The 25,846-nt window shown below is 47.3% G+C and overlaps 10 protein-coding genes and 1 non-coding gene across 11 annotated transcripts; 5 read left to right on the top strand and 6 right to left on the bottom strand.

Moving 5' to 3' along the window:
• Positions 1-1,809: 1,809 nt before the first annotated feature.
• On the top strand, positions 1,810-3,054 carry F4813DRAFT_335625 (uncharacterized protein). Its single transcript, XM_049241192.1, has one exon. The coding sequence runs from the start codon at positions 1,965-1,967 to the stop codon at positions 2,892-2,894; it is 930 nt and encodes a 309-aa protein (XP_049101485.1). The 5' UTR covers positions 1,810-1,964; the 3' UTR covers positions 2,895-3,054.
• Positions 3,055-4,136: 1,082 nt separating this feature from the next.
• On the top strand, positions 4,137-6,762 carry F4813DRAFT_335570 (transcription initiation factor TFIID subunit A-domain-containing protein). The gene is made up of 2 exons (XM_049241191.1): positions 4,137-6,315; positions 6,392-6,762. The coding sequence occupies exons 1-2, from the start codon at positions 4,444-4,446 to the stop codon at positions 6,647-6,649; spliced, it is 2,130 nt and encodes a 709-aa protein (XP_049101484.1). The 5' UTR covers positions 4,137-4,443; the 3' UTR covers positions 6,650-6,762.
• Positions 6,763-7,192: 430 nt separating this feature from the next.
• On the bottom strand, positions 7,193-8,586 carry F4813DRAFT_387629 (epoxide hydrolase 1; the record flags this gene model as incomplete). The annotated part of the gene is made up of 4 exons (XM_049246576.1): positions 7,193-7,326; positions 7,394-7,874; positions 7,943-8,109; positions 8,247-8,586. The coding sequence occupies 4 exons, from the start codon at positions 8,584-8,586 to the stop codon at positions 7,193-7,195; spliced, it is 1,122 nt and encodes a 373-aa protein (XP_049101483.1).
• Positions 8,587-9,341: 755 nt separating this feature from the next.
• Positions 9,342-9,415, bottom strand: F4813DRAFT_t51. Its single transcript has one exon. It is a non-coding gene; the product is annotated as a tRNA-Val (tRNA).
• A 283-nt stretch (positions 9,416-9,698) lies between these two features.
• On the bottom strand, positions 9,699-12,163 carry F4813DRAFT_353183 (putative cellobiose dehydrogenase). Its single transcript, XM_049242610.1, has 2 exons — positions 11,320-12,163; positions 9,699-11,259 (listed from the first exon to the last, which is right to left on the bottom strand). The coding sequence occupies exons 1-2, from the start codon at positions 11,612-11,614 to the stop codon at positions 9,839-9,841; spliced, it is 1,716 nt and encodes a 571-aa protein (XP_049101482.1). The 5' UTR covers positions 11,615-12,163; the 3' UTR covers positions 9,699-9,838.
• Positions 12,164-12,535: 372 nt separating this feature from the next.
• On the bottom strand, positions 12,536-14,784 carry F4813DRAFT_335466 (putative alcohol oxidase). The gene is made up of 5 exons (XM_049241190.1): positions 14,653-14,784; positions 14,336-14,594; positions 14,185-14,269; positions 13,296-14,119; positions 12,536-13,201 (listed from the first exon to the last, which is right to left on the bottom strand). The coding sequence occupies exons 1-5, from the start codon at positions 14,711-14,713 to the stop codon at positions 12,592-12,594; spliced, it is 1,839 nt and encodes a 612-aa protein (XP_049101481.1). The 5' UTR covers positions 14,714-14,784; the 3' UTR covers positions 12,536-12,591.
• Positions 14,785-15,207: 423 nt separating this feature from the next.
• On the bottom strand, positions 15,208-16,672 carry F4813DRAFT_353172 (uncharacterized protein). The gene is made up of 2 exons (XM_049242609.1): positions 15,802-16,672; positions 15,208-15,742 (listed from the first exon to the last, which is right to left on the bottom strand). Exons 1-2 carry the CDS (start codon positions 16,169-16,171, stop codon positions 15,612-15,614), a joined length of 501 nt encoding a protein of 166 aa, XP_049101480.1. The 5' UTR covers positions 16,172-16,672; the 3' UTR covers positions 15,208-15,611.
• A 97-nt stretch (positions 16,673-16,769) lies between these two features.
• On the top strand, positions 16,770-17,688 carry F4813DRAFT_353171 (ankyrin repeat-containing domain protein). Its single transcript, XM_049242608.1, has one exon. It carries the CDS (start codon positions 16,883-16,885, stop codon positions 17,477-17,479), a length of 597 nt encoding a protein of 198 aa, XP_049101479.1. The 5' UTR covers positions 16,770-16,882; the 3' UTR covers positions 17,480-17,688.
• Positions 17,689-18,059: 371 nt separating this feature from the next.
• Positions 18,060-19,098, top strand: F4813DRAFT_353170 (uncharacterized protein). The gene is made up of 2 exons (XM_049242607.1): positions 18,060-18,574; positions 18,661-19,098. The coding sequence occupies exons 1-2, from the start codon at positions 18,460-18,462 to the stop codon at positions 18,885-18,887; spliced, it is 342 nt and encodes a 113-aa protein (XP_049101478.1). The 5' UTR covers positions 18,060-18,459; the 3' UTR covers positions 18,888-19,098.
• Positions 19,099-19,126: 28 nt separating this feature from the next.
• On the bottom strand, positions 19,127-21,333 carry F4813DRAFT_353169 (MFS general substrate transporter). The gene is made up of 4 exons (XM_049242606.1): positions 20,871-21,333; positions 20,177-20,820; positions 19,836-20,112; positions 19,127-19,688 (listed from the first exon to the last, which is right to left on the bottom strand). Exons 1-4 carry the CDS (start codon positions 21,205-21,207, stop codon positions 19,456-19,458), a joined length of 1,491 nt encoding a protein of 496 aa, XP_049101477.1. The 5' UTR covers positions 21,208-21,333; the 3' UTR covers positions 19,127-19,455.
• Positions 21,334-23,346: 2,013 nt separating this feature from the next.
• Positions 23,347-25,670, top strand: F4813DRAFT_353166 (uncharacterized protein). The gene is made up of 5 exons (XM_049242605.1): positions 23,347-23,630; positions 23,698-24,291; positions 24,353-24,686; positions 24,770-25,293; positions 25,389-25,670. The coding sequence occupies exons 1-5, from the start codon at positions 23,392-23,394 to the stop codon at positions 25,450-25,452; spliced, it is 1,755 nt and encodes a 584-aa protein (XP_049101476.1). The 5' UTR covers positions 23,347-23,391; the 3' UTR covers positions 25,453-25,670.
• The last annotated feature ends 176 nt before the right edge of the window (positions 25,671-25,846 follow it).

Here is a 25,846-nt window from a genome sequence, read left to right as displayed (position 1 = left end):
ATTTCATGTTCCGGGATGATCCTAGACTAAGATAATATAAACCTCTTGTCAACAATATAATTCTCAATTGCTTTGGTCTCGGATGAATTGGGGATTTAAAGCAATGCTGGTGCATATCCGCCCTAGTTTCCCATCCCGCCGGGCTTAATCCCTCGTTCTGCCTCAGTAGGGCAGGTCTAATAGGCTGCAACAAGAAACAAGTGTTTACTGCTTTTCAACAAGCAAAATGACGATGGTTGATGACTTGTTAATGACTTGCGGGATGAACTCGTTCCATCCTCTCACCAAATCATCCAAGTCACCGCAGCGTCGGATCGCCACCTGACAACAACACCACTGCATTGTGAAAGGGGGAAGATAATAAAAAAGTTACGACACATTGGCATTATATTACTTGCAGGCCCTGCAGGCTTGGGGTATCCCTGACCTCATCAACAGCCAAGCAGTGAATTTTTCCCATCTCCACCACGTCCACTACGGCTGCGTCTCTTTTCTTCTTTCCTGTCCGCGGGAGGCAAGACTTAACATCATTGGGCATAATCGAGTGGCATGAGTGCTGCTACCTGACCCCTGGTCTATTTTTGATCTTCTCTCGTACAACCTCTACCGTAGCCCCAGGGCCTTCGGTCGAAGCCCTGATACGTCTAGATGGGACAAGCCTATTCGCATACGTACATACGTATTCCGTACAGTACAGTGCTTTGTTAAAGCAGCTATTAACCAGTGTTAATCAGTTTGTGAGTGAATGCTTTTTCGGTCAGCGTCCGGGTTCTAACAGGACCGGCTGAACAGTTCAGTAATAACTTGACCTACCCTACTTCCTAGGTCATATTCAGACTGAGATGACATGACATCCTGCCACAACGTCGGTTTGATGCTATCTTGAGATTCTTCACTTTTCTTTTACTACTATATGCCTCATGCCTCATGCCTCATGCCGCACGCTGAATACATGTAGCATTTTTTCTGGACACGCTATGCCTCCCAACGAAAAGTAACCAGGGACTCCTGGGAGCATTGGTGCCCAAGCCGCAATCTCTGCGAGATCCTCCGCCATAGGCTAGTAGACGAGTAGCTAGACCCGTTTTCTTCTACTCTGCCCTGCCCGGGAGTCCGCAATCTTAGCCTGGCTCAGGTATACCTTTATGTTCACAACCTTACCTTTATTACATGGATAACAGACTTGTATATGTATTTGCCAGGCACTATAAGACTGTTAGTAGGCCCGCCCCCAATACAAATGCCCCCCTCTCGGTCTCTGCACACATGAGATTTCTTTCTCATACGCAGCAGAGCCTAGACAGCAGAAATATAAGCCGTCAGACCTTGTCTCCCCATCTGGAATAAGTTCCCAACCTTTAAAAAGTTTCCGCAGAATCTTTTCCCTTGGGTTTCTCAGCCCACCGACCCAGGCGACTTGACTCCTGGAGATCCACAAGAGGGTTTATGCGCTACACATATATTTCAAGCATTTCAAGCAATTTTGTCGAGGGGATAAATTCCTTTTTCTCTCTCGTTCTCTCGGTGGCGCTCTTGTCTTCTATCGACACCGTCCTTCGTCACTGATGAGGACCATTTGAGACTTAGGAGAGTCAACGCCGCCAGTCTTGACACGTCGACTCTCAATCTTAAAGTTGCAGCATAAAGTTGCATTCTACCTCCGCGAGACGGTTCCAATCCTATCGCCTTTGTGGAGGAATTGTAGTAGCGGTGTCCGGCCCCCCTACCTTCTAGAATTCCCAGGAGATTAACATGACCAGTTACCGGAGCCCAATAACTTCTCCGCGTTGGAGGTTTTTGCTCTGGGTGCTGACGCCTTAAAAGTCTCTCGTTCGCCTTTATCTCCCCCGCGAATTCTACCCCACATTGTCTGATTAAAAGGTCAATTGCATCGATAAGATCACGCAAGACAAGGGAAGACGCAAATTCTCGGGCGGGAAGCGCTCCCACACCAAGCCGATATCATGCGGCCACACACCCCCTCTCTGGACACTGCTCACGTAGTAGCCGCAGCCGCAGGGCCTACTTCACCGCCAGAGACACCCACCACTGGATCTCCCAAGGTCCACCGAAAAAAAGCAGCATTAAACGGCCGCCCGCAGCGGCATTCAAAGGCTCACAGCCACCAAGACCACCCAGCTAACATCCGGCCGCTGGGTGGGACTAAGTTCAGCTATACTCGAGCGCCGAGGCCCGAGGAGATATCACCTCGTTCCTCACATTCAACCGATGAAGAATCTGATTCATCTGCAAGCCCCCCGCAGTCGCCACTATCGGACGTACCAAAGCTGCGCCACCAACACATGGAACAGGCAACTTTAATCCAGATCGAACAAGCAACATTTTCTATTGAAGAGTTAAGCGACGACTGTTCGCTCAACGGCGAGTATGATCATCTGGATGTTCTTCGGCCGTATGCTTTTGAGTATGCAAATTCGGATCGGAGTCGGTCAAGATCCCGGCATCGGCCTCCACCGGACATGGATCCGGCTGTAATGGAGGGCATCGAGAACTTGAACACTTTTGAAGACTCGGATGGAGATATCGACCGCGATGACGAAGAATTCATCCGGCAACTCCAAAAAACACGCGAGGAACGCCGTCTCAGAAGGATGAAGTCAGGAAGTCTCAGCAAGCGAACAGTAAGCGAGCGAGGCAGTGATTCTGATAGAGAGGACGTCCTTCCTTACTATGAAGGGAACGAGACGGGCCCAACCCGTCGGATGCGGCGAAAAGTTGGTGACAGAATCAGTATCCAATTCACGGGCCCGCTTCCCGAACGAATTGAGGAACTCAAAGAGCCGAACAGCGATGACGAAATCATTCTAGATGACGCCGAGGTCTTCGCAAGGGAGCTACCATATTGGACTCTAATGGACGTTGATTCCGAATAAGACCAACCTCATACGTTACAAAAATATACAGTGTCACATTTGCTTTGAGGAGCAGAAATTAGACCCAACCCGATTTACTCGCAACATTGAAACTTACGATTATATGATACTTTACGAATATGGACGCATTAATATTGACATTCTGCCAATTGTCATGGAACCTGACCGTCGCAAGAGGCTTAGTGAACTAAAAACAGAAAAGTCTACAGCGATTGGTTTTCGACCGGACCAGACAATTATGGATCGCGGGAGCTGTGATCGCAGCAATATGTATTGAAATTACTTGCATAGAACATTGGCTACATGGCCTGGGAGACCATTACGGAGGGCTCAGCTTTTCACGTTGTTTATTTCTCATCTCGCTTTTAGATACCTTAGACTTGGACTCAGCGGATGGATTGGGAGCGGCTAGGCGATGACGACGACGACGACGACGACGACGACAATGATGTAGACGATATGATGATGACGATGTCGACGATACTTGCATAGAAGCGGCCGCTCAGAAGGAGAACTAGGCTGCGCTCTTCTAAGTTATTTATAGCATATAGACTTTGGATACATGGATGATTGGTGGCTCGAGTAGACCTATCAGCTTTAGCTTAGGATATCTGTGGTGTACACTACGGCTACTTGGTTACTAGTTAGATAGCTTGTAGAACACTCGATACCTTAAAAAGATTTGGATTATCTTTATTAGATATATGTTAGTTCATCATTTATGGCTTAGTTGCCCAAGGTATTTATAGGATCTTTACGAAAGCTTTTTCCAAGCCAATTATTTAAGAGCTTAGACGTTCCTCTAACTAAGGTAAAAAAACAAGAAAGTAAACGATTTAGTTGCTACTTAATACCGACTTAATTTCAACTTTAACTCAGTTGGTTGTTTATAAGGGTTGCAACTAACTATAGTTACATAGGTAGTTATAATTATATCTTATAAGTTAAGAGTATTTGAGTAAACTGATAACAATCATAGACTAATTACCTAGGTACCTAGTTACTATTCCCAAAGTATAACAAACCTAGGAATTATTGTAGATTGATAGCCAAGCTGGCGAAAGGCCTCATAAATTTATATTACTTAACTGACGACCTTGATGGTTCATGTACAGTGTGCATATAAAGTAACTTAGGTACCTATGTACCCAAGACACTCCATGCACGTGACTGTTAACAGCTGTGCCACATTATGTACCTTGGAAGTTTTGACACTAGCTTAAGCCACACCTTATCGTTAGGTAATAGCACATCTGTGGTCAGCCTCGAGGCTTTCAACGCGTCCATGCAACTTTCATCAAGCTTCTATTTAATCAAGCAGAACCCCTCCGTCATCTTTTAATTTTCTCTGTAACTAGTTTGTGCGGAAGCTCAGCAGATCCAAGTACGAATTCCGTTTCCTCATCCAATCCAATTCAATACAGTTTCATTCAATAATTCAATACATCGGATTGTTCCTAGCCACTTCCTAGCAGTCTCCATCAATTGTCGAGGCACACGACTTCCCTTTTGAACCTTACTATTTGCACCGTCAACTATCACATAAAGGATGAATCCAGCTCAGGGGCAGCCCGCCCAAGGGCAGAACATGTTGCGACTTCTCCGACCGGAGCAGATGCGTACGGTTAACTACCTCACCGATGACGAGAAACGGAAGTACGAACAAGGGCTTCAAGGACTATACGCAAAGATGGAACAGTACGGATCAGAAACTCGAGAGCATCAAGAGGCCAAAGCTAAGGTCGCCGAGTTCTCCCGAATGGTTTACAACAAAGTCAAAACTATACAAGCAAGAAATCAAGCAAGTTCTCAGGACCAACCAGGCCAGCCAGGTCGCCCCAATTCACAGCAACAAAATATACAGAGTGAGCAAGCTCAGAGCAGCTTAGCCGCACCCCAACGGCCTGTAAGTAGACCAGCGGGGGTAGGTCCGAGTAGTAATATCGCAACTCCTGGTGCTGCCGCGCCCAATGCCACTCCAGTCGGGCAGCAGGCCCCTTCAGTCGTGCCTAAGGCTCTGATGGATCATGTAAACAAGCTTCCATGGCAAGCTTTGCGGATACCGGCCCAGATATCGCCGGAGCAAGGCCAGAAATGGTTGGGTGAAATGAAGCAGCGGTATCTTCGGAATCTTATGCAGATGGAAGCTATCAAGTCGAAAATGACCAGGATGGACACCATGGTAAAAGAACGACAAGAGAAGGGCGCAATGACTGTGGAGGAGCTCAGGAAGTATCAGGAAAGCAAATCCCAAGATCAGAAGACATACGTAGAGGCACAACGATTCCTCGAGAATGTTCGCGGACAGATGAAAGCGTCTCAAAATGTTGGAGCGTCGGGGTCGAGTGCCCAACAAGGCCGACCACAACCTATGCAGAATCAAGCCGCCCACCCTATGCAAGCAGCAACCGCGTCTGTGAATGCAGCGATGGATGCAGCAAAGAGCCAGCAATTAGCAGCCTCCCGGGCAACGATCCCCGCCGGACAACCGCAACAGCAGCAGCCACAGCAACAGCAACAGCAACCACAACCGCAGCAGCAGCAGCAGCAGCAGCCTCAGGTTCAACATCAGGTTCAACCTCAGGCTCAATCACAGCCGCAACCACATCAAACTCAGCAACAACACCAGCAGCAACACCAGCAGCAGCACCAACAGCACCAGCAACAGCACCCTGGGACTCCTGCTACTCCCGCTACACCTTCCGTAGGTCCACAACTTCAGCATCAGCAACAACTTCAGCACCAGCTTCAGCAGCAACCCCAATCGCATCCTGCGCCTTCTAATCAACCCCAGATTAAGAGCGAACCTTCCAACAACATGCCGCATCCGCCACCGGTCAACACTGCTCTTGCTGCCGCTGCGGCGCACATACCTTCCGCGGGAACACCAACTCAAGCATCAGCGCGTGTCCAGACTCCCCAATCTGCAGGGCAAGTGACAGGATCCCAAGTCCGTCCACTAACTCACGCTGCCGCCGTTAACCGTGCCAATTCGTCAACTAACATCACCGGTCAAGCGAATAATTCATCCGGTGGCATTGCGTCAACACCTGGGTCCGGTGGCTTAGTTGGTAACGCGAATCATCCCACTCACTCTCACGCGCACCCACAATCCACCACTCCTGCGATGAACCCCAAGATGCCTATCAGCAAGAATCTGCCCCCCAAGGCGACAGAGATTCCGCAGGCCGTCAGCGTTGGCGGAGGAAATACTGCCGGTCGTCCATCGTATGGTGGCGGTAGTGCAACCGGGGGTGGAACTATGAGCCAGCCCGTCATTTCTAAGATGCCTCCTGCCCAGTTCGATGCCGAAGGTGAACATGTGCTTTCCAAGAAGAAGCTCGACGAGCTGGTTCGCCAGGTTTGCGGTGGCGGCTCCCCTGGTGCTGACGGCAACTATCTAACCCCTGATGTCGAAGAGGTAAGTTTATCATAATTAATAGTAGCGCATACCTCTCCGTTCCTATCGGCCTGCTATACTAACAAATACCTTCCAGTCTGTTCTCAGCGTCGCCGATAATTTTGTCGACAACGTCCTGCACACAGCTTGCCGCCTTGCTAAGGAACGAGGTAGCAAGGTGCTCGAAATACGAGACATTCAACTCGTCCTCGAGCGCGTTTACAACATCCGCATTCCGGGATACACGTCGGACGAATTGCGAACCGTGCGTAAGGTGCAGCCTTCAGCTAACTGGATATCTAAAGTGCACGCTGTTCAGGCCGCCAAGGTCATGCCTGGTAAGGACGACAAATAGGATATGTCTCCTACCGCCGGCAGATCTGGAGGACGACGCGTACCATCACGTGCCATGCCTGCGCAGACGAGCCCAGGAGCTTCCGCTTCTACTAATGCGGGTTCGGGTGAAACTGCCGCCGCCGGCCAGAAGCGCAAGAGACCGGTTGATGATGCTGGGCAGTGAGGGAGGGTTTACCTGTCTACGATACTACGATGAACTGGTTAATTTATCCCTGGTGGGAAAATGGAGTTATCGGTTCGGATGATGTTTCTGTGGTATGGACTGGCTGGTTTAGGAAGGGAAAGATGGATTATACAATCATCTTGGCTCGGCGTTTCGATGGGGCTTAGTCCCTCCGCGATGATCTCTTCTTTGCTCTTTACACTTAGGCTTCGACCCTAGATGTCACTACTAGTTTATATCAGACAGTAATTTTATAGAGAAGGATCGCGGCCAGATGCAACTTGATACTGGCCAACATGCATCGCGATTCGCATTGCTAATACCTGCATAGTTTGACATTTGATTTTGGTGAATGTGAAATGATGATATTCGCTAGTCTCAGAATAGCAGCTTCGCTCTAATCCCGCTCTTCCCAAACATGGTTCGGAGATCAGCGACTAGCTCATCGGGCTTCTCGAACGAAGCAAAGTGTCCCCCTTGCTCATGTCTCTTCTCAAATACTACCGGTCCTACTACAGCAGCCAAAAGTTAATAAACAGCTTCGAAGAAACAGACAAGAAAACCTAAGAGCCGACTTACACGTCCTCCCCCACGAACTCGGCAGCACCGCTATGTCCTTGGGGAAATATGATAATCCTAACGGGACTTTCCCATTCCAAGCCTGGACAGGCGCAGTCTGTTTTCCTGCCGAAACCACATCCTTCTGATGCATCGCTTCGTAGTATAACCGTTGGCTTGGAACCATCGGGTGCGTGCGAGACCGGCCTTCTCGGCGGCGGTGTAGAGGCCGAAGGCGTGTTGGAGGCAGAGGAGGGGCGAGGAGAGCGGGCTGGGCGGAGAGGCGAGGATGAAGTTTAGATGCGATGCTTGTACATGCGTGGGGTATCTTGCGCTCATGGCGCGGGTGATCATGTATCCCCAGTCGCCGCCCTGCGTTACGTATTTGTCGTATCCGAGGCGGAGCATGAGGTTGTGCTGTGGTGGGTGGGGTTAGATGCTGGTTATACTTGGGTGGTTGAATGTCTTGGGGTTGTAGTCTGTAGATATTTCGTAGAACTAACTGGGTTGTCGAGGAGAGCTGGAAGGGAAAGGGGAAAGGGGAAAGGTGAGCTTTATGCTACTACGTACGCACACCTCGGCGTGCTGCGGTATCCCGAACCCGGGCTTCGAGGTGGCCTGCGAGAAGCCAAAGTTCGGCAACGACGGCGCTACAACATGGAAAGCCGGCTCGTCTTCTCCGGCCCCGGCCGTCAAGAGCGGCAATATCTTGGTGACTTCGATGAAGCTGCCGGGCCCTATTCACCAGTCGTAGATCAGCCCAATTCTCTAATGAACGTCTACTATTCTCACTATCCGTACTCGACAATAGCTGAGCTGAGCTGAGCTGAGCTGAGCTGTAGAGGGATAAAGTAGCGGGGTAAAAGAGACTCACACCCATGGCAAAATAGCAACGGGATCGCATCTTTCCTCTCACTCTGTGCGTGCACAAAATGGACCTTCAAGTCATCCTCGTGGCCATCAACCGCGATCCTAGTCGTAAACTGCGGCAATATATCGTTGAGCTTTGCCTCGGCCTCCCTCCAGTCGAACGTGTCCCTCCACGCCGTCGCTAGCCTCTTCACGTCGTCTAGCCGCGCGCCGTAGTCGCCGTCGTTCGAAAAGCTTGTCTCCCGCGGGAACGTTGCCAACGCTAACTTGGCCTTCAGCGCCTCGATGGCCTGGCCCGATACTGCGATTCGGAACGGCTCTACTGCGTCGTCGGGAGAGCTCATGGCTGTCTTGCTGCTGACTCGCGTGCGATCCCTACGGATAACTAAGTGCAGTATAAAACAGAATTAAGTAGGTTAGTATAGCATTTGCTTCCCGTAGGACGACTGTCTCTTAATTATAGGTATGTTAAGCCTGCGCTCTGCATCCCGCGGTATCCGTCTTGGTGGACGAATTCCATGGGGTCTTTATATGCACGTATATACGTTGCTATACTTGGGTTTACCTCTATAGGGTATGATCTACTGGGACGCAGGGGGGCATACTATCCTGATGTAAGAATGCAGGAATGTGGTGAAACCCCTCCAAATATGTGTATAAAATCCCATTGTAACTATAGAATTCAGTCTCTATCAATTGTTGTAGCTACTGGATATATCTGTTTGCAAAGTCGATAACCAGTCCACTAAGAGGACACTTATTTTTACTGTTTTCGTGTCATGCTAATTAACTGCGTATACTTAACAAGTATAGATTAGGTAGGTAACTACCTACCTATATATTAAAAGGACTGGATAAAATTGTACCATCGTCGCCATGCAAGGGAGCGGAGGTGGAAGAGGAATTAGCATGATAACTGGACGAAGAAGCCTTGCGTGAGTAAAAGAGGTGCAGCCCATACCGCGGTTGCTGCTGTATATCATTAAAGACGATGCGAACAAATAGCAATAACTCACCTATTGATATATCCCATTATTGACAGGAAAAAAAGGGGGGAAAAATAAAAATATGAATTCATCTTTATTGATGAATGGTTGAATGATCGAACCCAGGCTCGAACTGGGGACCTTCAGTGTGTTAGACTGACGTGATAACCAACTACACCATCCGACCTGTGGAAGAATCCAAGTTACAATGTACTGGATCCTGTTGTGGCAGATGCAAGCTAATTTTTACCTATATCCTAATAGTTGCCGCTGTGAGTGGGTGGCTTCAAATGCGACCTAGTCTAGCCCTACAGCTACGGCCCACTACACGAGGATTGCGTCGATAGCCACCAATAAGAATGTACCCTAGATACAATTAGGTAGAACGGCTTCTGACGGGAGTAACCGGAGAATATAGGAGGGGGAGTAGACGGGGGAGGTGGAGGTTAGGATTATAGATGAGAAGACACCGATGATGATGCATGCAATCAATATATCATTATAAAACGTAATCATACGCCCTGTCTACTATTATGTACTATTATGGTATAAGATGAACGCCGCCCGATGCATGAAGCCATATATCTAAACAAGAGCTGCCCACACCAGCCTAATACCAGGTTTCCAATATCCTTTCCGCACCCTTCTCTCCCGCAACCATCACGCCGAATTGCGGGTTGACAGTCAGCGGAGAGAGGATGGACGCGTCGACGACGTAGATGTTGTCGGTGCCAATGACCTTCGTGTCCGCATCTACACACTTCCCAATCCTGCACGAGCTAGACCAATGCTGGACAGAGCCGACTGCGTAGTCAGACCACGTGGTAATATACGTGCGGATCTCCTCTTGGGTCGAGTTCTGAGGAATGTTAAGCGGCGTGAGGCCATCGGTAGCCGGCGAGTCTGGGGTCGAGGATGGCAGAGCTTGGAAGATGGTGTGGATGAACTTTGCAATGTTCTCGCTGTCACGAGGGTCGCTGTAGTATACATCGGAGCTGGGACCTGGTATGAACTTCCCATCGTCCGACAAGATAACACGTCCCGCCGAATATAGACCCGAGGTACCATAGATGTTGAGCGTGATGGTCTTATTGCTCACAAATTCCCCGTGACCGGATGAGTCGATTGTACCTTGGACTCCGGTCTTGGTGCCGTCGGGATTGGGCACGTATGCCCAGAAAGCAGAGGTCTGAGACGCAGAAGCGTAGGGACCGCTGCGTGACGACAGGTAAAGATCTCTATCCGCAGGGATGGGGTTGTTGTAGTCGTGAACGTACGACTCGATTTCTGGTCCGGCGAGTTCGATGAAGGTGTTGGGGTTATCGAAAAGACCCTCGCCGACTGATGGGTTAGGGACCCAACTCGTGGAGTTGAGAGGTAGGAACCCAGATGCGGTCATGTTCATGAGTGTTTCGAGAGGACCAATTCCAGAATGCATCAGGAGACCTGGGGAAGCAATAGCGCCTCCGCTCAGAATCACTCGACCGCGGGACGAAAGATTGATTTCTAATAGTGATCCATCAACTTCGGCAGTAACCCCAGAAGCTATGCCGTTGATATGGTTGATGTGTTTAACGTGAACACCCGTCTGGAGGTGGAAGTTGCTTCTCTTCAGGGCATTTTGCAAGTATGTCCTGGTTGGACCACCTCGTTGACCATCAATGTAGTTGTAGGATGGCCGCCCGAAGACCATGTCCTTATTATCTGGGGTTTCGTTGAACACCACCTCGGACAGCCCAGCTCCATCAACGAGCCATTTCTTTGCTGCCTCATATCCAGTTTGCATGTAGAACTTGCCGTCTGTCGAGTAGCTTGTTATCGAAGCTTGCGTGTCCAGTAGTCTTTGTGTCGCATCCTCGACGTCGGCGCTCTTCCACCCCTCTGGATGATAATCATCCCAGTCAGAAGCTGGAGGTTGGAAGTACAGACCGGCATTAATAGCACTGTTCCCACCAATGGTGCATGCCTGGAAAGAATTTACGATACCTGGAGGACACAAGATATCTGTGTTTCCATTGAAGATACTCTTGTCTAAGGTACCCAGCTTATTAGCTTAACGATTAGACATTATGAATGTAAGTATATACTCACATAATCCAGGCACATCAACGCGGCTTAGCGATGTCCCGTCGAGCCATGCCGGCCTTTCTGTGCTTCCCGTAACTCCGTACGAAGCACCACCAAGCTCTACCAGAAGAGTCTTCTTCCCAGCTTCACTCAGCCTATCAGCCACGATGATCCCAGCTGTTCCAGCACCGACGACGATGGCATCCCATTCCTGAGAAGCCCAACTAGTTGAGTTTTGCCGTCTTGCAAATGAAGGTGCGCCAAAGACGGGTTCGCTAAGGAAGCCGGCAATTATTGCCAAGGTCGAGAAAGACTTCATCCTGGCGTACGTCGGGTTCGGGTCACCACACAAGCTAAGGGTGGAGGGGGACAAAGAAAATTGTCGGATATTAATGCCATGATATATCTATAAAATATGTCATAACAAAGAGACTTACCGTGCTGCATTGATAGCCTATTCTATCTGATCCCCTGTCATTCTATTACCGGGTCTTGGAAGGGAGATCCTTGTCCATCACGAACCCACGTATCCGTTATTTTACAGGCATACTGTGTGTATGGCCTCAACAGCTCGTGTTCTGGCAGTGCTAATAAGCACCGTATTCAGCATTTCCGATCCCACTACGTCGAAAAGAGTCAAGCGCAACAAGCACCGCCAATAACATTCACTCCGTAGTGCCAAAGCCTGTGAATAATTTTAGAACTAACAAGCATTTCAGGTATGTAGGTAGCCGCAATTCTTCTCTTCGGATTGATCGGTTCGAATCCAGACGCCTTGCCGCTTGTCGACATCGATAAATTTGACCATGATCAGCAAAGCAATTTACCTTACCTAACCTATCAGCTCCTAAAGTCCCTGGACTCTTTTATATATGTACATATATAGGTACCTACCTATATTCTGTACTTCGCATAAATAGTCTACTTTTCTCATGCACTTTGCAATGCTTTTTTACTATTATATTACGCAGCACAAGTGCAGGAGGTATTCAGCCATCCTGTCTAACACAATACTAAACGAAAGGGACCCGATTCAAGTGGGCGTAATCGTTAGCTTATTGTACTATAAAAGATATCTCCGCCATGAAGCGAAAAGATGCCCAATCCCGAGTAGAGCCGAGCTGAAATCGCAGCGGTGTATCCTTTTGTACCTTTCTTTCTATTTGCCCTTCTTGTGCCGATAGACCAACAACCAATTTACAAATTTGCCAATTTCAAGATCCCATCCCTTGTCCTGCCAGGTCCCTCCAAGATATCGAGAACAGCATTGTCATACACTTGCATTAGTTAATAGCATTAGTTAAGAACTAATCCGAGTTCCTTGGCAATAATATCTGCTGCTCTCTCCCCGATTACCATTGCGGTATTAGCGGTATTTGCGCCGACATTCTCTGGTGCGATACTCATATCTACCACTTTAAGCCCTTGTACACCGTATACATTTAGGTTCTTATCCACGACGCCCATCTCATCCTGCGGCGCCATCTTGGCCGTACCTAGCGAGTGCCAAGAAGTTTCAACGCGCTCTCGGATGTACTGCTCGATCGCCGCATCATCCTCTACCGAGTACTCCAGGTCGACAACCGGGCCTCCCTTAGCAGGTTGATCCCACTTCTCAATGAGAGCCGCCTTAGAGCCCTCAGGGAACCGGGGGTGGCAGGGCGGATGTTCACCACGATACATAGAAGTCCGCCGCATGATTTCGCGACCCTTCTTATACGACCAAATCAACTTCTTAAGGTCTATGTCGTTTTCGTCGTTGAAGAAACCTGTGTCGAAATCGAGCGCATCGCTAACTTCGGGGCCTGTGATGTGCATATGACCTCGCGAATAGGAGTAGGCTGTGAAAGGCAAAATGGTCACGAATTGACCAGTGGGCAATACTGAAGAGTTGTCCCCGTATAATCTAAACACCGTGTTAGCACTCTATGATTTCCTGCCCAGTAATCGAGAGATGTAGATGATTATCAAGTTGGGTTCCGGGGATATCAGGTACTTGCCCGCTGACGACAACCATCACTATGAGTGGTCTATTAGGGCGGTTTTTGAAGTCTCTTTCCCACGAAGCCTGGAACTCGGGCCCTAAAGCTGCGGCTTCAGCATCCGTCGGCCTAATCTTGGAGGCGAGATCTACATAATTCCACCCGAGATGCGGGTGCTCCTGGGCGATTGCGTCTTTGAAAGACAGCCGTCCGCTCAGCAGAGCGTCGGCTGTTTCGTCCTGGGATAGAGATGTCTTAAATACGGAAGGCACTTTTAGATGGTCCTGGTAACCAGACCCGACCCCGGGGAGCTCCTGGACAACGGGAACACCGGCTCGGTCTAGTATATCCCTAGAACCGATTCCGGAACGTTCTAGTACGGGGGGCGTACCGCAGGCGCCACATGACACAATCACGAGCTTTCGGGCACGGATCGTCTGTTTGGTATGTGGTACCGAGCCGTTTACCTGGCCTTGGAATCGTGTGTTGGGTGTAAACTCTACCCCATACGCTCGTCTATTCTCGTCAAACAGAACACGCACCACGTTGTTCTCTACTAGAACGTGCAGGTTGGGATGTTTACCATCGCGTAGTCGAGGATGTATATACCCGCGAGCTACGTCCGAACGTTTTCCTTCGGGGGTGGCATATTTGAGCCAGCGTTGAAAGCCGTTGTTAGTATCTAGTGATTGGAGATCTTTTATCTCCGGGTACCCGACCTGTTCTGCGGCGCGCAGCCAGTCGTCCTCTATAGACTTGCCGCGGAAAGGCCCATCGGATACTTGGATTGGACCGTTATAGCCATGATGTTCTGGGTTTCCTGGCCCGTGGTAAGTCTCTATCTTAAGTAGTAGAAGAGTTGTTAGTAGGACTATCAGACATGTGAAATGTAGGTGACTTTAGGTACCTTCTTTAGGTATGGCCACAGTTCGTCTGTCGCCCAACCGGGGGTATTCCACGAATCGTAGTCATCGCGTTGAGCTCGCGTGTACCTAATTTGGAGAAGGTCTCGGTAAGTCATGCGTGGTTTTCTACGTTGCATTTACGTATTAACGTACATCAAGAAATTCATGGAGGAACCTCCGCCTAGAGTACCCCCTGAAGGGACGATATATTCCCGATTGGCAATGTGTTTTGACTTGGCAGACTTGTAGAAAATTGCTGTTTCTGAATCTGGTTGGAAATTCAAGGGATAAAGTGCCGGTGTTACTACTTTAGGGTTATCATAATTTTCCTGGCCACCCTCGATGACTAGAATCGAGAGCTCTGGATCAGCTTCGGCCAACCGTCCAGCTACGATACACCCAGCTGTCCCACCTTCATACGGTAATCTGTTAGCAGGATTAGTTAACAGTAAATCATTATTATTCCTTACCTCCAGCAATGATTATATCCACCTCCTTAATATCTGCTGGTAACTTCTGGTATAAACCCATATTGATTTTGTGAGGTAGTACAGCTTAATATATCATATATCGCTCATGACAGAAATATGACAGAACAATATAAAGTCTCATCTTGGGGATATCCGAGATATAGTACTCCAGCTACGGAATGTCAGATTACCCCAAGGCAACATTCCCCGCTTTGCTGCTGCGTTACTTGACTGCGAGGTCATGCGCGTTGCAGGTTGGGATACGGATTGGAGTAGTGCTAAACTTGAATAGGTGCCCGCGGGCTCTTGATTCGAACTATCCTGGTTCTCCGGATGTAAGCCAATAGAGAGGCTGTACATTTAATACGATGACCGCGAGGATACAAAGATGGTCTAGGCAGTGCTGCGGAGAGGGTGTTACGCATATAGGATGATCGACATCGCTATGCGTGTCTGCCCAGCTTACGCTGCCCTAAGCCAAATAGACTACTGCCGAGCAACAGTTACTCGGGACAAAGCCAGGCTCAGTCTATACTCCGCTCTTAGAACCGCAGACTACCAGCTGTTTAACTTCTCGTCTCATCTGAGTACACCTGCATTCATAAATAGAGCAACGTGGAAAAAAGAGGAATTGGTCATCTAACTCTCAACTATAAATATATAGGCTCCTATGAAGTCCATTGTCACCCCCTGAGGTAGCAAACGTCAAATCAATATAACGTCACGTAAATTTGTTCGTCTCGCAGGAAGTTTACAAGTATCATAAGGGTTTGACCGAGAGATGATTTAAATTGGATTCAACAACAGACCGTTACTGTAACAAATATAAACGACCCAACGCGTGAAGGTAAAACAACGTCGATATACTAACCCTAAATACCTAACCCTAAAATAGCCCTACACGACCCGCTACTAACAGATACAAATATCCTAACATATATGTCTTTTCGTGCTTATTTTTACACCGGGACATCGCCGAACGGAACCGCTCGCTTCCAGCTTGTGCCTGGAGTCCACTCTTTCGTCTCGTCTGGGTTCTCCGGGTTAACCGCATAGACCTTGACGTTGAGGTTCGGGTATTCGTAGACCACTATCAAGGAAATTAGCTGCAGTTAAGATTAACGTAGCGTAGGTTATTATCAATCATACTGAAAACCGATTCCGGCCTTGGGGTTGTGCCCTTCTTCAACAATATATATGCTGAACCCGTGGTCTCTCTTGCAAGAGCTTCGGACATTCGAGGAGCAAGGTCGTCTTGGGCAGAACCCGGGCCGCATTCGCCGAGCCAGTCATAGTATTGGTCATTAGGGTAGACGTTACCCCAGAACTTTCCGTTGATCTTGTTGGCATAGTTCATGGCGTCCCTGTTAGTGCTAGATGGGCTGGTGTAGAAAACGGTCTTGTCGAGAGTGATGCCCTGGTTTCTGATCCAGGTACGTATCTGGTCGACCGTGGGGCATGCAGCTTCGGCTTGGATGGCGAGCGAGAGCCCAGTAACAAATACGGCGAGGAACTTCATGGTGAATGATGAATATTAATGCTAGTGTGAAATATCGGCGTGACTGGATAATATGTGACTTTAAGAATGTTTACAAGGCGATGAGTTCCTAATGGTTTATTACAATCGTCGGATAGCTTGAGACTTCTCTTTCCTATATACACTTCGAAGGTCATGCCAATTGTATGGCCATGCTTTAAACTTGATAGACTATAAGCTGAGCCGCTCATTAACGCAAGAGCTATTCTAGTCGACATTGGCTATTTTGAATCCTCCAATCCACTCACTAGTCAATCATGTCCGTCTGAAGAAAGATTTTGCGATCTCATGAATATCATATCTCATCATATCTCTGTGAATAGTATATTGATCATCCGATCGGCGGCTATGGCATGTCTGGAGGAGCCTCACTAAGCTCCTTTGTTTGGTTATGCGCTTTCAGCTTGTCAGCTATCAGCCATCAGCCAAGCTTGGGATGATGGTTGGATGTATCAGTGTTGAGCCCCCGAAACTACGTCATTGTTAAATATGGGATATGGAGGCTGTGCAGATCGCCGAATCCTTAAGCAGGCATTTTAACTAGTAACTCCCTAAGAAGTAATAATTTTAAATGTAATCATGATATTTATTATTGTATTTTAAAAACAATACATACAAATAATACATACAGCGGAAAAGTCTCAACTCTCACCATCGCTATTATTTCCTTTCCTTTAGAAAAAATACCCCACCATGTCTCTCAACGAAGAAACCATCCGCGCAGCTGTCTACTCTGGGTCTATCGACCTCTTCGCTGCCCTTCTCTCTAAAGACCCTTCAATTATAAATTATCAATTTGACAGACGTGGTACACCGCTCGCATTAGCATGTCAGAGCCAACAACCGGTCAACTTCCTTGAGTTTCTACTTAAGCAAGGCGCTGACCCGAATCAAGATCCCGACGTTGCACCATTTCCGTTGGCTTCTGTGGCAGCTTTCTACAGCGACACCAGCGCTGCGGCACTTTTACTGGAGCATGGCGCAAATATAGAAAACACAGGAGCGCTTGCAGCAGCTGCAGGAAGAGGGAACGAAAGTATGGTGCGATATCTACTTGAGCATGGTGCGCAGCAGGATAAGGACGTTATAGAAGGGGGAATTCCTGAGTTGGCGTTGCATATTGCAGCGCGCAAAGGACACGTTGGAATAGTAAAGATGCTGCTGGAGCATGGCGCAGACATAGGGAAAAGAGACGCTGAGGGTAGAACGGCCCTCGAAGTCGTGAGAAATGCTGAAGAGAAAGATGGAAGTGATTTGAGCGAAGTCCGGAGCCTCCTAACTAAGGAGTAATTGGAAAGAGTTCTAGTTAAATCATTGTTTTAAAGTTAGATTAATTGAATAATTGAATCATGGTTTATTCTCGTAGCTAGCAAACGGGGATATTCGATTAATTGGAAGAAGTTACTGTAGGAAGTATCTGTTAAGAACCGTAATATTTTGAGAGACTGCTACTGTATAGCTCTATAGCTTCTTAAGACTGTTATTTACTATGTCCTCAGAGAAGGACACAGTGGGTTACCTTCCAAAATCTATGTAATTTGATTGGTCTAAAAAATCTCTAAAATTGTACATTCTAGTTCTATTAGCTGTTCTAATTGGACATGCCCTTGTCAAAAGTAATTCACTGCTTCCTTCTTGCCAAACCTGTTTGTCTTGTGTTCCGTATTCAACATGTGCATTTTTGGTATTTAGCATCCAACTTGACTCTGGGGCCGAGAAACACCAAAATAGGCATTGTAGTTTTGTAGTATTGATGACTGTTGTGATCCTACTGGGGGCCATTGAGTCTAGACTAAAAAAAAGAATTATGTAAGAGCTGAAGCTAGGGTGGCTGGGTAGCTCCACGCTGATATGCGCTACTCTGAAGATCCTTCTATTAATATTTAAACAAAACATCACATCTAGTAACTGATCGCGAGAAGTGTAACAATGACGTCGAAAGGAAGTGCCCAGAGGACCCAATGTGAAAGATGAGGCTATATTTTCTTACAAGCTGAGTAGAATAAGGATCAGGAACTATTGTAATGACATAATGCTAAGATTGAATTTATGATAGAGTTACGTACGATATAGTAAAAGACTACTCATCAACAGCATGAAGCTTTTGTATAAATTGAGATGCTTTTCCACCTTCAACACTTACTATCTGCATCAATCTACACACACCAACAACAAGAACAAGAACAACCTTATATCTACAATACCTTCGAAGTCCATCATACTTGATATCTCTTAACAACTCAAAAACCCATTCACTTCAAAATTTCAAAATGGTCCAACTCGCCCAAGTCGCAATTATCTTCACCACAGCTCTTGCTGGCTTTACCACTGCCAAAAGCTGCACCACCGGAGGCATCTACTGCGGTACCTATCTTCTTGAAAGAGGTGAGACATACTTGACAAGTTTTAGGCAGACAAGTTCCTAGAGCAACCAAAGAGGGCAAATGCAATACTAATGATGAGTGTTACAGGCGACTACATTAATAAAATCATCACCAACCTACGGGCCAACAACATGCCAACAGACGACAACACCATTAAGCAATCTCTATGGAGCTGCCTTGAGCACGGCGATATTCAATTCAAGGAGATGTGCACCAGGGGTTGCATCGGCGGCGATAAGAATGACGACTACTGCACCGGATCCCCCGACGCTGGAGGCGCGAAGAGGGGTGAGCCCATTTTCTGGGAGGCTTAAGTCTTATAAGATTTTGGAGATAGCGTTTCATCACTGTCACGAGGTGGACCAAGAAGCAAGGAAACAACTTGACAGTGCCCTTTTTTCTAGATGCCTCATCTAGAATCCCGACAATCACTTCCTATATTTCATTCTTCCGCACCTGTAAACTACCTATGTACAAGATAGAATAACTATGTTATAGCAATATATCACAGGATTTCCCGACTGATAATATTCCTTGAAATGTGCATTGATTGTATAGTCTTAATTGATAAATCTTGTTATGAACTTATACCTAACGATACTCATGACTTATATTGTTCGTTTAACTAGAGCTACATTTGTGAGTTATCCGGAGATAACTGCCAATTCAACAAGTAGGAAATCCCTCGAACATTCCTGTTAAATTATATATCCAATAGAACCTACCTATTCATACTATGGTGCGCTTAGTTCATCCGAGAGACTAATTCTAATAGTCCGTAATGTCCATGCCAGCAAATATTCTAATTACATATCCCCAATTAATCCATCGTTTCTGTATCATAGCTCATATTATATAGGATTGTTCCTATTTCCTGATCTCTCAAAATCTCACCTTAGGGTTCCATCCAGCTTTTTGCACTCTTACAAGAAGAAACAAGAAGAAACCGATAGTAGTCATAGTTGCTGCCCATACCTGTGCACCTACGAACTTACCGCCGTTGGCTGCTTGAATAGCTCCTCCAATTGGCGGTCCTGTCAAGGAAGCAAATGAAGAAATGCTGAAAGCCATCCCGAGTCGCGTTCCAACCATGTCGAGTCTCTTGGTGATACTGGCTAAGAAACCAATAAAGTTAGTACCAAGCAATTGCGGATGATTCAACACGTCCCAAGTCCAGTTTCAACTCCAAATAGAGGTATTTGGAAACTCCGACGCGTGAAGTAGGTTGAAAAGAGAAAGAAATAGGGCTCAAAGTCACTTACTGACAGCGGTAGCTATTAGGCACTGGAAACTACCAGCACATATACCATAGAAGCAGGCGAAGACATACAAGCCAGGTACGTTGTCCACTGCAAGCCAACAGAACGCCACGATCGCCCATGCGAGTGTAACAGGAACCATTACGTTAATTGGTCCAACTCGATCGGCAATTATTGGTGGTACGACTCGGAAGATGATTCCTGCTCCGTTAATAAGGATGACCATGATCGAAGCGGTCGAATACGGGAGGCCAAGAGCCTCTCTGCCAAACGAGGCAATCTAGATCAATCTGTCAGCAGAGAAGGTTTGCTTTGGGGCATCCAATACTTCACGGAAAACTCACGTAATAGAAAGAGAAATAGTTAGCCATCATCAGTGCGAAAATGCCAGCTACGACACCATTGTACGCAGAATCGCGAAAGGCCGCAAAATCGATTATGGGCCCGGATCGCCTAGGAGGTAGACGTGGACGCATGAACACGAGCACGATGGAAAGACAACCGAGGTTGATAAAAGCCAGTACTCTTGTTGTCCAAGCGAACCCTAGCGTTGGAATCAACTGCCTAACAACAACCGGATAAACAATACCACCAGCTGAGTTTCCCGTTGTCGCCAGTCCGACTGCAAGGGCACGTCTCTTCTTAAAATACGTCGCGACAAGGGCAAGGGACGGCGTGAAGAAGATCCCTGCCCCTATGCCCGTCAGGACGCCTTGAGTCAGCATCAGAGACCAGTACTGGGTCGAGATGCTCATTAAGAAGATGCCAAGCACTTGGATCACTGCGCCGACTAAGAAGGTCGGAATGAATAGGCCGGCGTCTAGTAGACGTCCGGAGAAAACGCTGATCACCAGGCAAAACCATATTTGCACGGACCCAATCCAAGATATGGTTGATGGAGACTGCGGTAGCGTTGATGTGTAGTAAGTCTGGAAGCTACCAAAGGAGTTGACCCATCCCCAAGTTGTGAAGATAACAAGCCATCCCACTGTGACCAGTTAGCGAAATCTTCTTTGCTATATTCTGAAATGTGCATACTTGCGACTTGCACCCATGCCGTTGTGCCACCATCCGGAGGAGGAGGGGGTTCTGGCCATGACCTCGTAGTAAGGTGCGAGGCCGCGTGTGTGAGTACATTGCTAGCGGTTCTTCTCAGATCCAAGGAAATCCTCGTGCGCTTATCTCTCGTTTCAGTCCTTTGCACAGCCTCGATGTCGTCTTCAGTTCCATGCTGCTGGGCGAGATGAACACTATCGTGAGAAGATGCATCTGAAGTAATCTCTTCTTGAGCTGTGGCCAATACTGGATGTTGCTTTTCATCAAGTTGGTCGCCGTGTTCTTGGCCATGTTCTTGGCCATGTTCTTGGCTAGCCATTGTTGTGGTTTAGAATGAAATGTGCTAAAGTAGAACAAATTAAATAAAAACTTTGAACGGCTAATAATTGGTAACTAGGCCAGATAAAAGAAAATAAATAGCACATGTTGCTGCAATAATCGGCTTAATGCTCCGCGGTCGGCCCCATTGGATAAGTTATTATTAAAACGAGCTTAATAATAGACTTAAAGAGCCTATAGGGGCTCCAACGGCTTCGATACCAACCCACCAACATGCACCGAATGCCGCACCGAAATCTCTCCTTTGTGGAGCTGACATAGGAATCCGGGGCGAGGGAACCGACCGGAGCGGCTCCATATGATCGTCGCAGGGGATCCCATATAATCATCACCTTTCATTGGCCAGAGACGAGCAATCGGATTGTTTCCATTGTACACCTGTCCCGACTCTGGCTCCCCCCCCCCTTTTTGCTGGATTCAATATATGGATTTTTTATACGAGCAACCCCTGATTCTATAATGTTACGCTTACGTACGAGCACGACATATTTCCAGCCCTTTCTGCGCTTGCTATGTAGGTCTGTATCTGATAAGTTCCCAGACCGGCAATATTTGGCCGCCTCCTTTGGACCCCTTATGCATGGACCGACCTCAAAACTTATCTTAAAAGACTAGAGGGAGGGTATACCGCGCGCGCCTATGTACTTGGAGCTGGGCACATAGTCCCAATGGTCTTGTTTAGGTACCTGTTAAGCGGATTTAAACCAGACAATCCCTTTTCTCCCGAATTTGAACTTAGGGACGCTATAGTCATCATGGCGAATTTGAATCCATACGGGCGTGTATCAAGCGCCGCTCTCGAACTTGATATTAAAGCTTTCTAGTTTCCTCCTAGCAAAGGTGATGAGAGGATAGTTGAAGCGCCAGATTCTGAGTGGCGATGGCTCCAGGCGAGTTTTCATTGCATGCTGTTATCTATTAACTTGAACCAATAGTATCTTTCTAACCAGCTGGTTGGAGACTGTTACGTTTCAAAGACAACCGGACGTCCTAGAATCTCCAAGCTAAATCTGAGTAACATTCTTCTCGCACGTACGGAACTTTTTCGGAGAGGGTTATAAGGATTCAATACGACGGGGGGGCTTGAGTCTCACTTGAGTATTGTTGACCCTGCTTCAAACACGTCAGGCAGAATATGTCCAAGGTAAGGGAGTATGTTGGCTGGAAGAAATGCTGAAGGGTAAGGGCAAGAAGTAGGTTACCTGTGTCTAATAACATGCAGGTTGAACCACAACGCCTAAATCCTTCGGGTTCGGCAATAGTTCCTAAAGTAGGGAAGGATTTCGCGTCTAGCGCCTCTTTATGCTGCGATGAATGCGCTATTACTACTCGACTTAAAATAGAAAGTAAAGTTACCGCCTAGCAATCACTTGTAACTGAGAAGTAGACTTCATACTCGCTCCCAATGTTGCCAATTGGTATCTTAAGACTTACATAGTAATGTGTAGAGTTTGGGGTTACTAATATTTCTTTTTATAGCTTGCGGCCGAAGCCAACATTTTATAAACTGGCCGTGTCTCAGAGGAAAATCAAGTTCGTGTGCACTTTTGCAACCTATAAAAAAGCAATCGAATCATTGCTATCACTATGTATACGGGGTAGAGTCGCAAGGGCTAGGAAATCACACGCTGCACTTGCTTGTGATGCATGCGCAGGGGCAAATTCCAGACGGGCTTGGTAGACAATTACCTTCCTCTTGTTGGTATGCGTAAGGTGTAAATTCAGCGTCGTCTCGGCTCGAAAGTCGGGTTCGTTGGTTCGAGCTTCGGGTCGGAAACGGGAGCTGAGTTTGAATACCCCTGGCAAATGGTTTTGTAAGGTTTCATCGACCTATTTTCGGTAATCCATGTGGCATTCCCCACGAGGCTATAGGAATCGTTTCCCTGCTCGCGACCCCAAAATATGTCCTAATTTCTTATCTGTAACTAAAACTCAAAACTCCGCCTCGTCAACACATATGCAGGGTGCCGTAGAAGCCATAGTTGTTTAGCTTCCTCTTCCGGATCAACCCACGAGGCTCCCCGAGACTCAGCTCACCGCACCGGGGGCTGAGGAACTTAGGATAAATATGAATGGGGGTATTTTCGTGAGAGTGTACGTGATCGTATTTCCTTCGTCATAACAATCATACCTCTATATCTCCTAGGAATTCCGAATCACTAACATGTTCGTGAAGCCGCTCCTTATGCTTAGCTGGGCTACGGCCTTTAGCTCTGTATCAGCGTCCATTTCACCATCAGATATTCTAGTCGATGTGCGGGATGCACCAGGCTCTTCATCCGCAGATACCCTTCGTGCTCTTCGACGGTCCCTTGCGGAAATAAAACTTCAAGGGAGAGATACGGTACTAAAGAACAGTACAGCTTTGAGTAAAAGTTGGAATGGTGCAACCCTACTTAGCATGTGAGCAGAACCGTAGCCTTCAAGCTACTTGATTATATATCACTTCGTTACCTAACCTTCCGTCCAGTGCTGCCCAGACAAACACTGAAAATAATGCTACAATAAGCGGTGGGGTAGACATAACATGTACAACATGTTATATCAAGGGAAACGCCACAGCAGAGTTTAGCATCGATGGAGACTTCAACGTGACACAAGCGCTTAAGAACTTCACAAGTGAAGTTGGAGAGGGAATCTTAAATACTACTGACCAAGTCATTGACTATATCGAAGACTACTTTCCAACTGTTTTCCACAACCTCGAAGACGGTATAGACCTAGACGACTTTGACTTCCCTCCGATAAATATCTCTTTCAATGTCGACGTCCCAGATATCCCCGAGTGTCACCTCCAGTTCAAGTTTGATGACTTAGAGTTATATATGCTCATCGACACAGTGTTATCAGCTGGTGCAACCTACAACTTGAATCTTTACTCGTCAAAAACACCCATCGGAATCTCGGCGAGCAGCGACTTATTCATAGGTGTTGTTTTCTCCGTCGACCTGATCCTGAGTGTAGATACCGAGATCGACATCAGCAGCGGAATTCACATGAAGCTAGAAGATGGCGTTGGCCTTGACATGGCTTTATTTGGACAAAATGTCTCAAGCATTACTTTGTAAGCAAATCGCCCCTTTCAACTTTACACCAGTTCGCTGGTGCTAATTCCAAAATTTCAGTAACGGAGCCAACTTTGAGTTCCTCCCGGTAACAGTTGAAAGTGCAGGAGGTCTTCTCAAGGCTATCCTTCGTATTGGAGTGAATGCAGGATTTGAACTCTCGACTCCTTCTGTGGTGATTCCCAGCTCCTCGTTTACGACGAAGGCGAGCGCTGGTGTAGGTGTTAGCGTGTGGGCTAATATCGCCGAATTTGCGACAAACATTACCGCAGCTCCCGAGGGTGACGATGAAGACTGTTCGTTAAAGGTTGAGCAGTCGTACCAGTTCGGTCTTGGCGCTGCTGCTGGTGCTACGCTTGCTATAGGAGTAGAGACATGGGGACCAGCTCCTAGCGTAAGTTGCTATATATCTTAACTCATCAGACCAACCTTAGTAGCTTGGAACATGGAACATGCTAACTTGAAACCATATTGTAGACAAATATCCCCATCTACACGACGACAATAGCCGATATCTGTGCCGTCCAGGGTCGCACTCAAACTACCACCGCTTCTACTCCTGCGATCAGCGCTAGAGCTGATGAAGAACTAGAAACGACTACGCTGAGTAAAAAGGTTACCTATACCGGCGTGGGCTGCCTGACTACAGGCTTGGTCAACTGTCCGCCGGATTTGCAGACTACTACGAAAGTGACGAGTACTTTGACACACATCACAGCGGTGCCTTCAGATTCAGAAGCTACGTTCCCCGAGACTACCGGGGCTAGCGCTGCTACTCTTGTTCCCTTCGGCACCAACGCGAAGAGCGTTGAAGCCACGACCGGATCCCCTGTGTCTTATGTGGCGCCTCCGCCAACTTCTCCGCCAACTTCCTCAGGAGATCCTACTGTTTCCAGCGAGCACCCGCTCGGCGAAGTTAACGGTGTTGATAAGAGAATCATCATCGGAGTTTGCGTCGGGGTTGGCGCGTCTCTGATCGCGGCAATCATTGCCGGTATCTTGTAAGTTTCTATCTTGGTTGCACCCGCTTCATCATCCTATTCGAATATAGGAGACCGTGACCTTCGTCGGAGTATATGCTAACAATCATCGACAGCTTCTGCCAGAAACGAAGGAGATATACACCGGTAGCACAACCCTATAAGGGAGCTGTCCATTAGTAGAAGGGAGAACCAGACTATGGAATTAACAAGTGGAATAGTGAGTGTTGTGTATTTATGATATCCTTTCGAGTTTTGTATACATAGTAGGGGCGTTTAGGGGTTACGACATGACGAGGCATTTGATGGTTATTTGAAGTTAGTATGTCAGTGTTTATGCATTTATCAAGATATCCTGTTTGAAAGTTATTATTAAATATCAAATATTATTCTTATGATTACAGGCTTTTTATGCAAACATATTTAACTGAGCTAAGTAGGGTAAATCTGAGCTTCGGTTCTTAAGTCGACTGAATTTGCTCTCTTTAGTATCTAAGTAATACGGAGCTGGGTACACTGTACTTAGATTCTTATAAAGATCATCTAATGAAACCCTTACTGTTGGGACCCTGAA

Source organism: Daldinia decipiens (assembly GCF_022478715.1).
Source record: "Daldinia decipiens strain CBS 113046 unplaced genomic scaffold F4813scaffold_9, whole genome shotgun sequence".
Lineage (NCBI taxonomy): Eukaryota > Fungi > Ascomycota > Sordariomycetes > Xylariales > Hypoxylaceae > Daldinia > Daldinia decipiens.
The sequence above is the reverse complement of the archived record's forward strand: the minus strand, read 5'-3'. Positions and strand labels throughout refer to the sequence as shown.

Coding starts and splice junctions, on each gene's coding strand:
- F4813DRAFT_335466 (XM_049241190.1), bottom strand. CDS start 14,713: ATGGGTTTATACCAGAAGTTACCAGCAGATATTAAGGAGGTGGATATA. Junction 14,595..14,652: donor GGATATAATCATTGCTGGAG/GTAAGGAATAAT, acceptor TACCGTATGAAG/GTGGGACAGCTGGGTGTATC. Junction 13,202..13,295: donor GTGATGGTTGTCGTCAGCGG/GCAAGTACCTGA, acceptor CACGGTGTTTAG/ATTATACGGGGACAACTCTT.
- F4813DRAFT_335570 (XM_049241191.1), top strand. CDS start 4,444: ATGAATCCAGCTCAGGGGCAGCCCGCCCAAGGGCAGAACATGTTGCGA. Junction 6,316..6,391: donor TAACCCCTGATGTCGAAGAG/GTAAGTTTATCA, acceptor AATACCTTCCAG/TCTGTTCTCAGCGTCGCCGA.
- F4813DRAFT_353183 (XM_049242610.1), bottom strand. CDS start 11,614: ATGAAGTCTTTCTCGACCTTGGCAATAATTGCCGGCTTCCTTAGCGAA. Junction 11,260..11,319: donor CGTTGATGTGCCTGGATTAT/GTGAGTATATAC, acceptor TGGGTACCTTAG/ACAAGAGTATCTTCAATGGA.
- F4813DRAFT_353166 (XM_049242605.1), top strand. CDS start 23,392: ATGTTCGTGAAGCCGCTCCTTATGCTTAGCTGGGCTACGGCCTTTAGC. Junction 23,631..23,697: donor GGTGCAACCCTACTTAGCAT/GTGAGCAGAACC, acceptor CCTTCCGTCCAG/TGCTGCCCAGACAAACACTG. Junction 24,687..24,769: donor CATGGGGACCAGCTCCTAGC/GTAAGTTGCTAT, acceptor ACCATATTGTAG/ACAAATATCCCCATCTACAC.
- F4813DRAFT_353172 (XM_049242609.1), bottom strand. CDS start 16,171: ATGAAGTTCCTCGCCGTATTTGTTACTGGGCTCTCGCTCGCCATCCAA. Junction 15,743..15,801: donor AAGGCCGGAATCGGTTTTCA/GTATGATTGATA, acceptor TTTCCTTGATAG/TGGTCTACGAATACCCGAAC.
- F4813DRAFT_335625 (XM_049241192.1), top strand. CDS start 1,965: ATGCGGCCACACACCCCCTCTCTGGACACTGCTCACGTAGTAGCCGCA.
- F4813DRAFT_353170 (XM_049242607.1), top strand. CDS start 18,460: ATGGTCCAACTCGCCCAAGTCGCAATTATCTTCACCACAGCTCTTGCT. Junction 18,575..18,660: donor TACCTATCTTCTTGAAAGAG/GTGAGACATACT, acceptor TGAGTGTTACAG/GCGACTACATTAATAAAATC.
- F4813DRAFT_353169 (XM_049242606.1), bottom strand. CDS start 21,207: ATGGCTAGCCAAGAACATGGCCAAGAACATGGCCAAGAACACGGCGAC. Junction 20,821..20,870: donor GGCATGGGTGCAAGTCGCAA/GTATGCACATTT, acceptor AACTGGTCACAG/TGGGATGGCTTGTTATCTTC. Junction 20,113..20,176: donor ACTATTTCTCTTTCTATTAC/GTGAGTTTTCCG, acceptor AGATTGATCTAG/ATTGCCTCGTTTGGCAGAGA.
- F4813DRAFT_353171 (XM_049242608.1), top strand. CDS start 16,883: ATGTCTCTCAACGAAGAAACCATCCGCGCAGCTGTCTACTCTGGGTCT.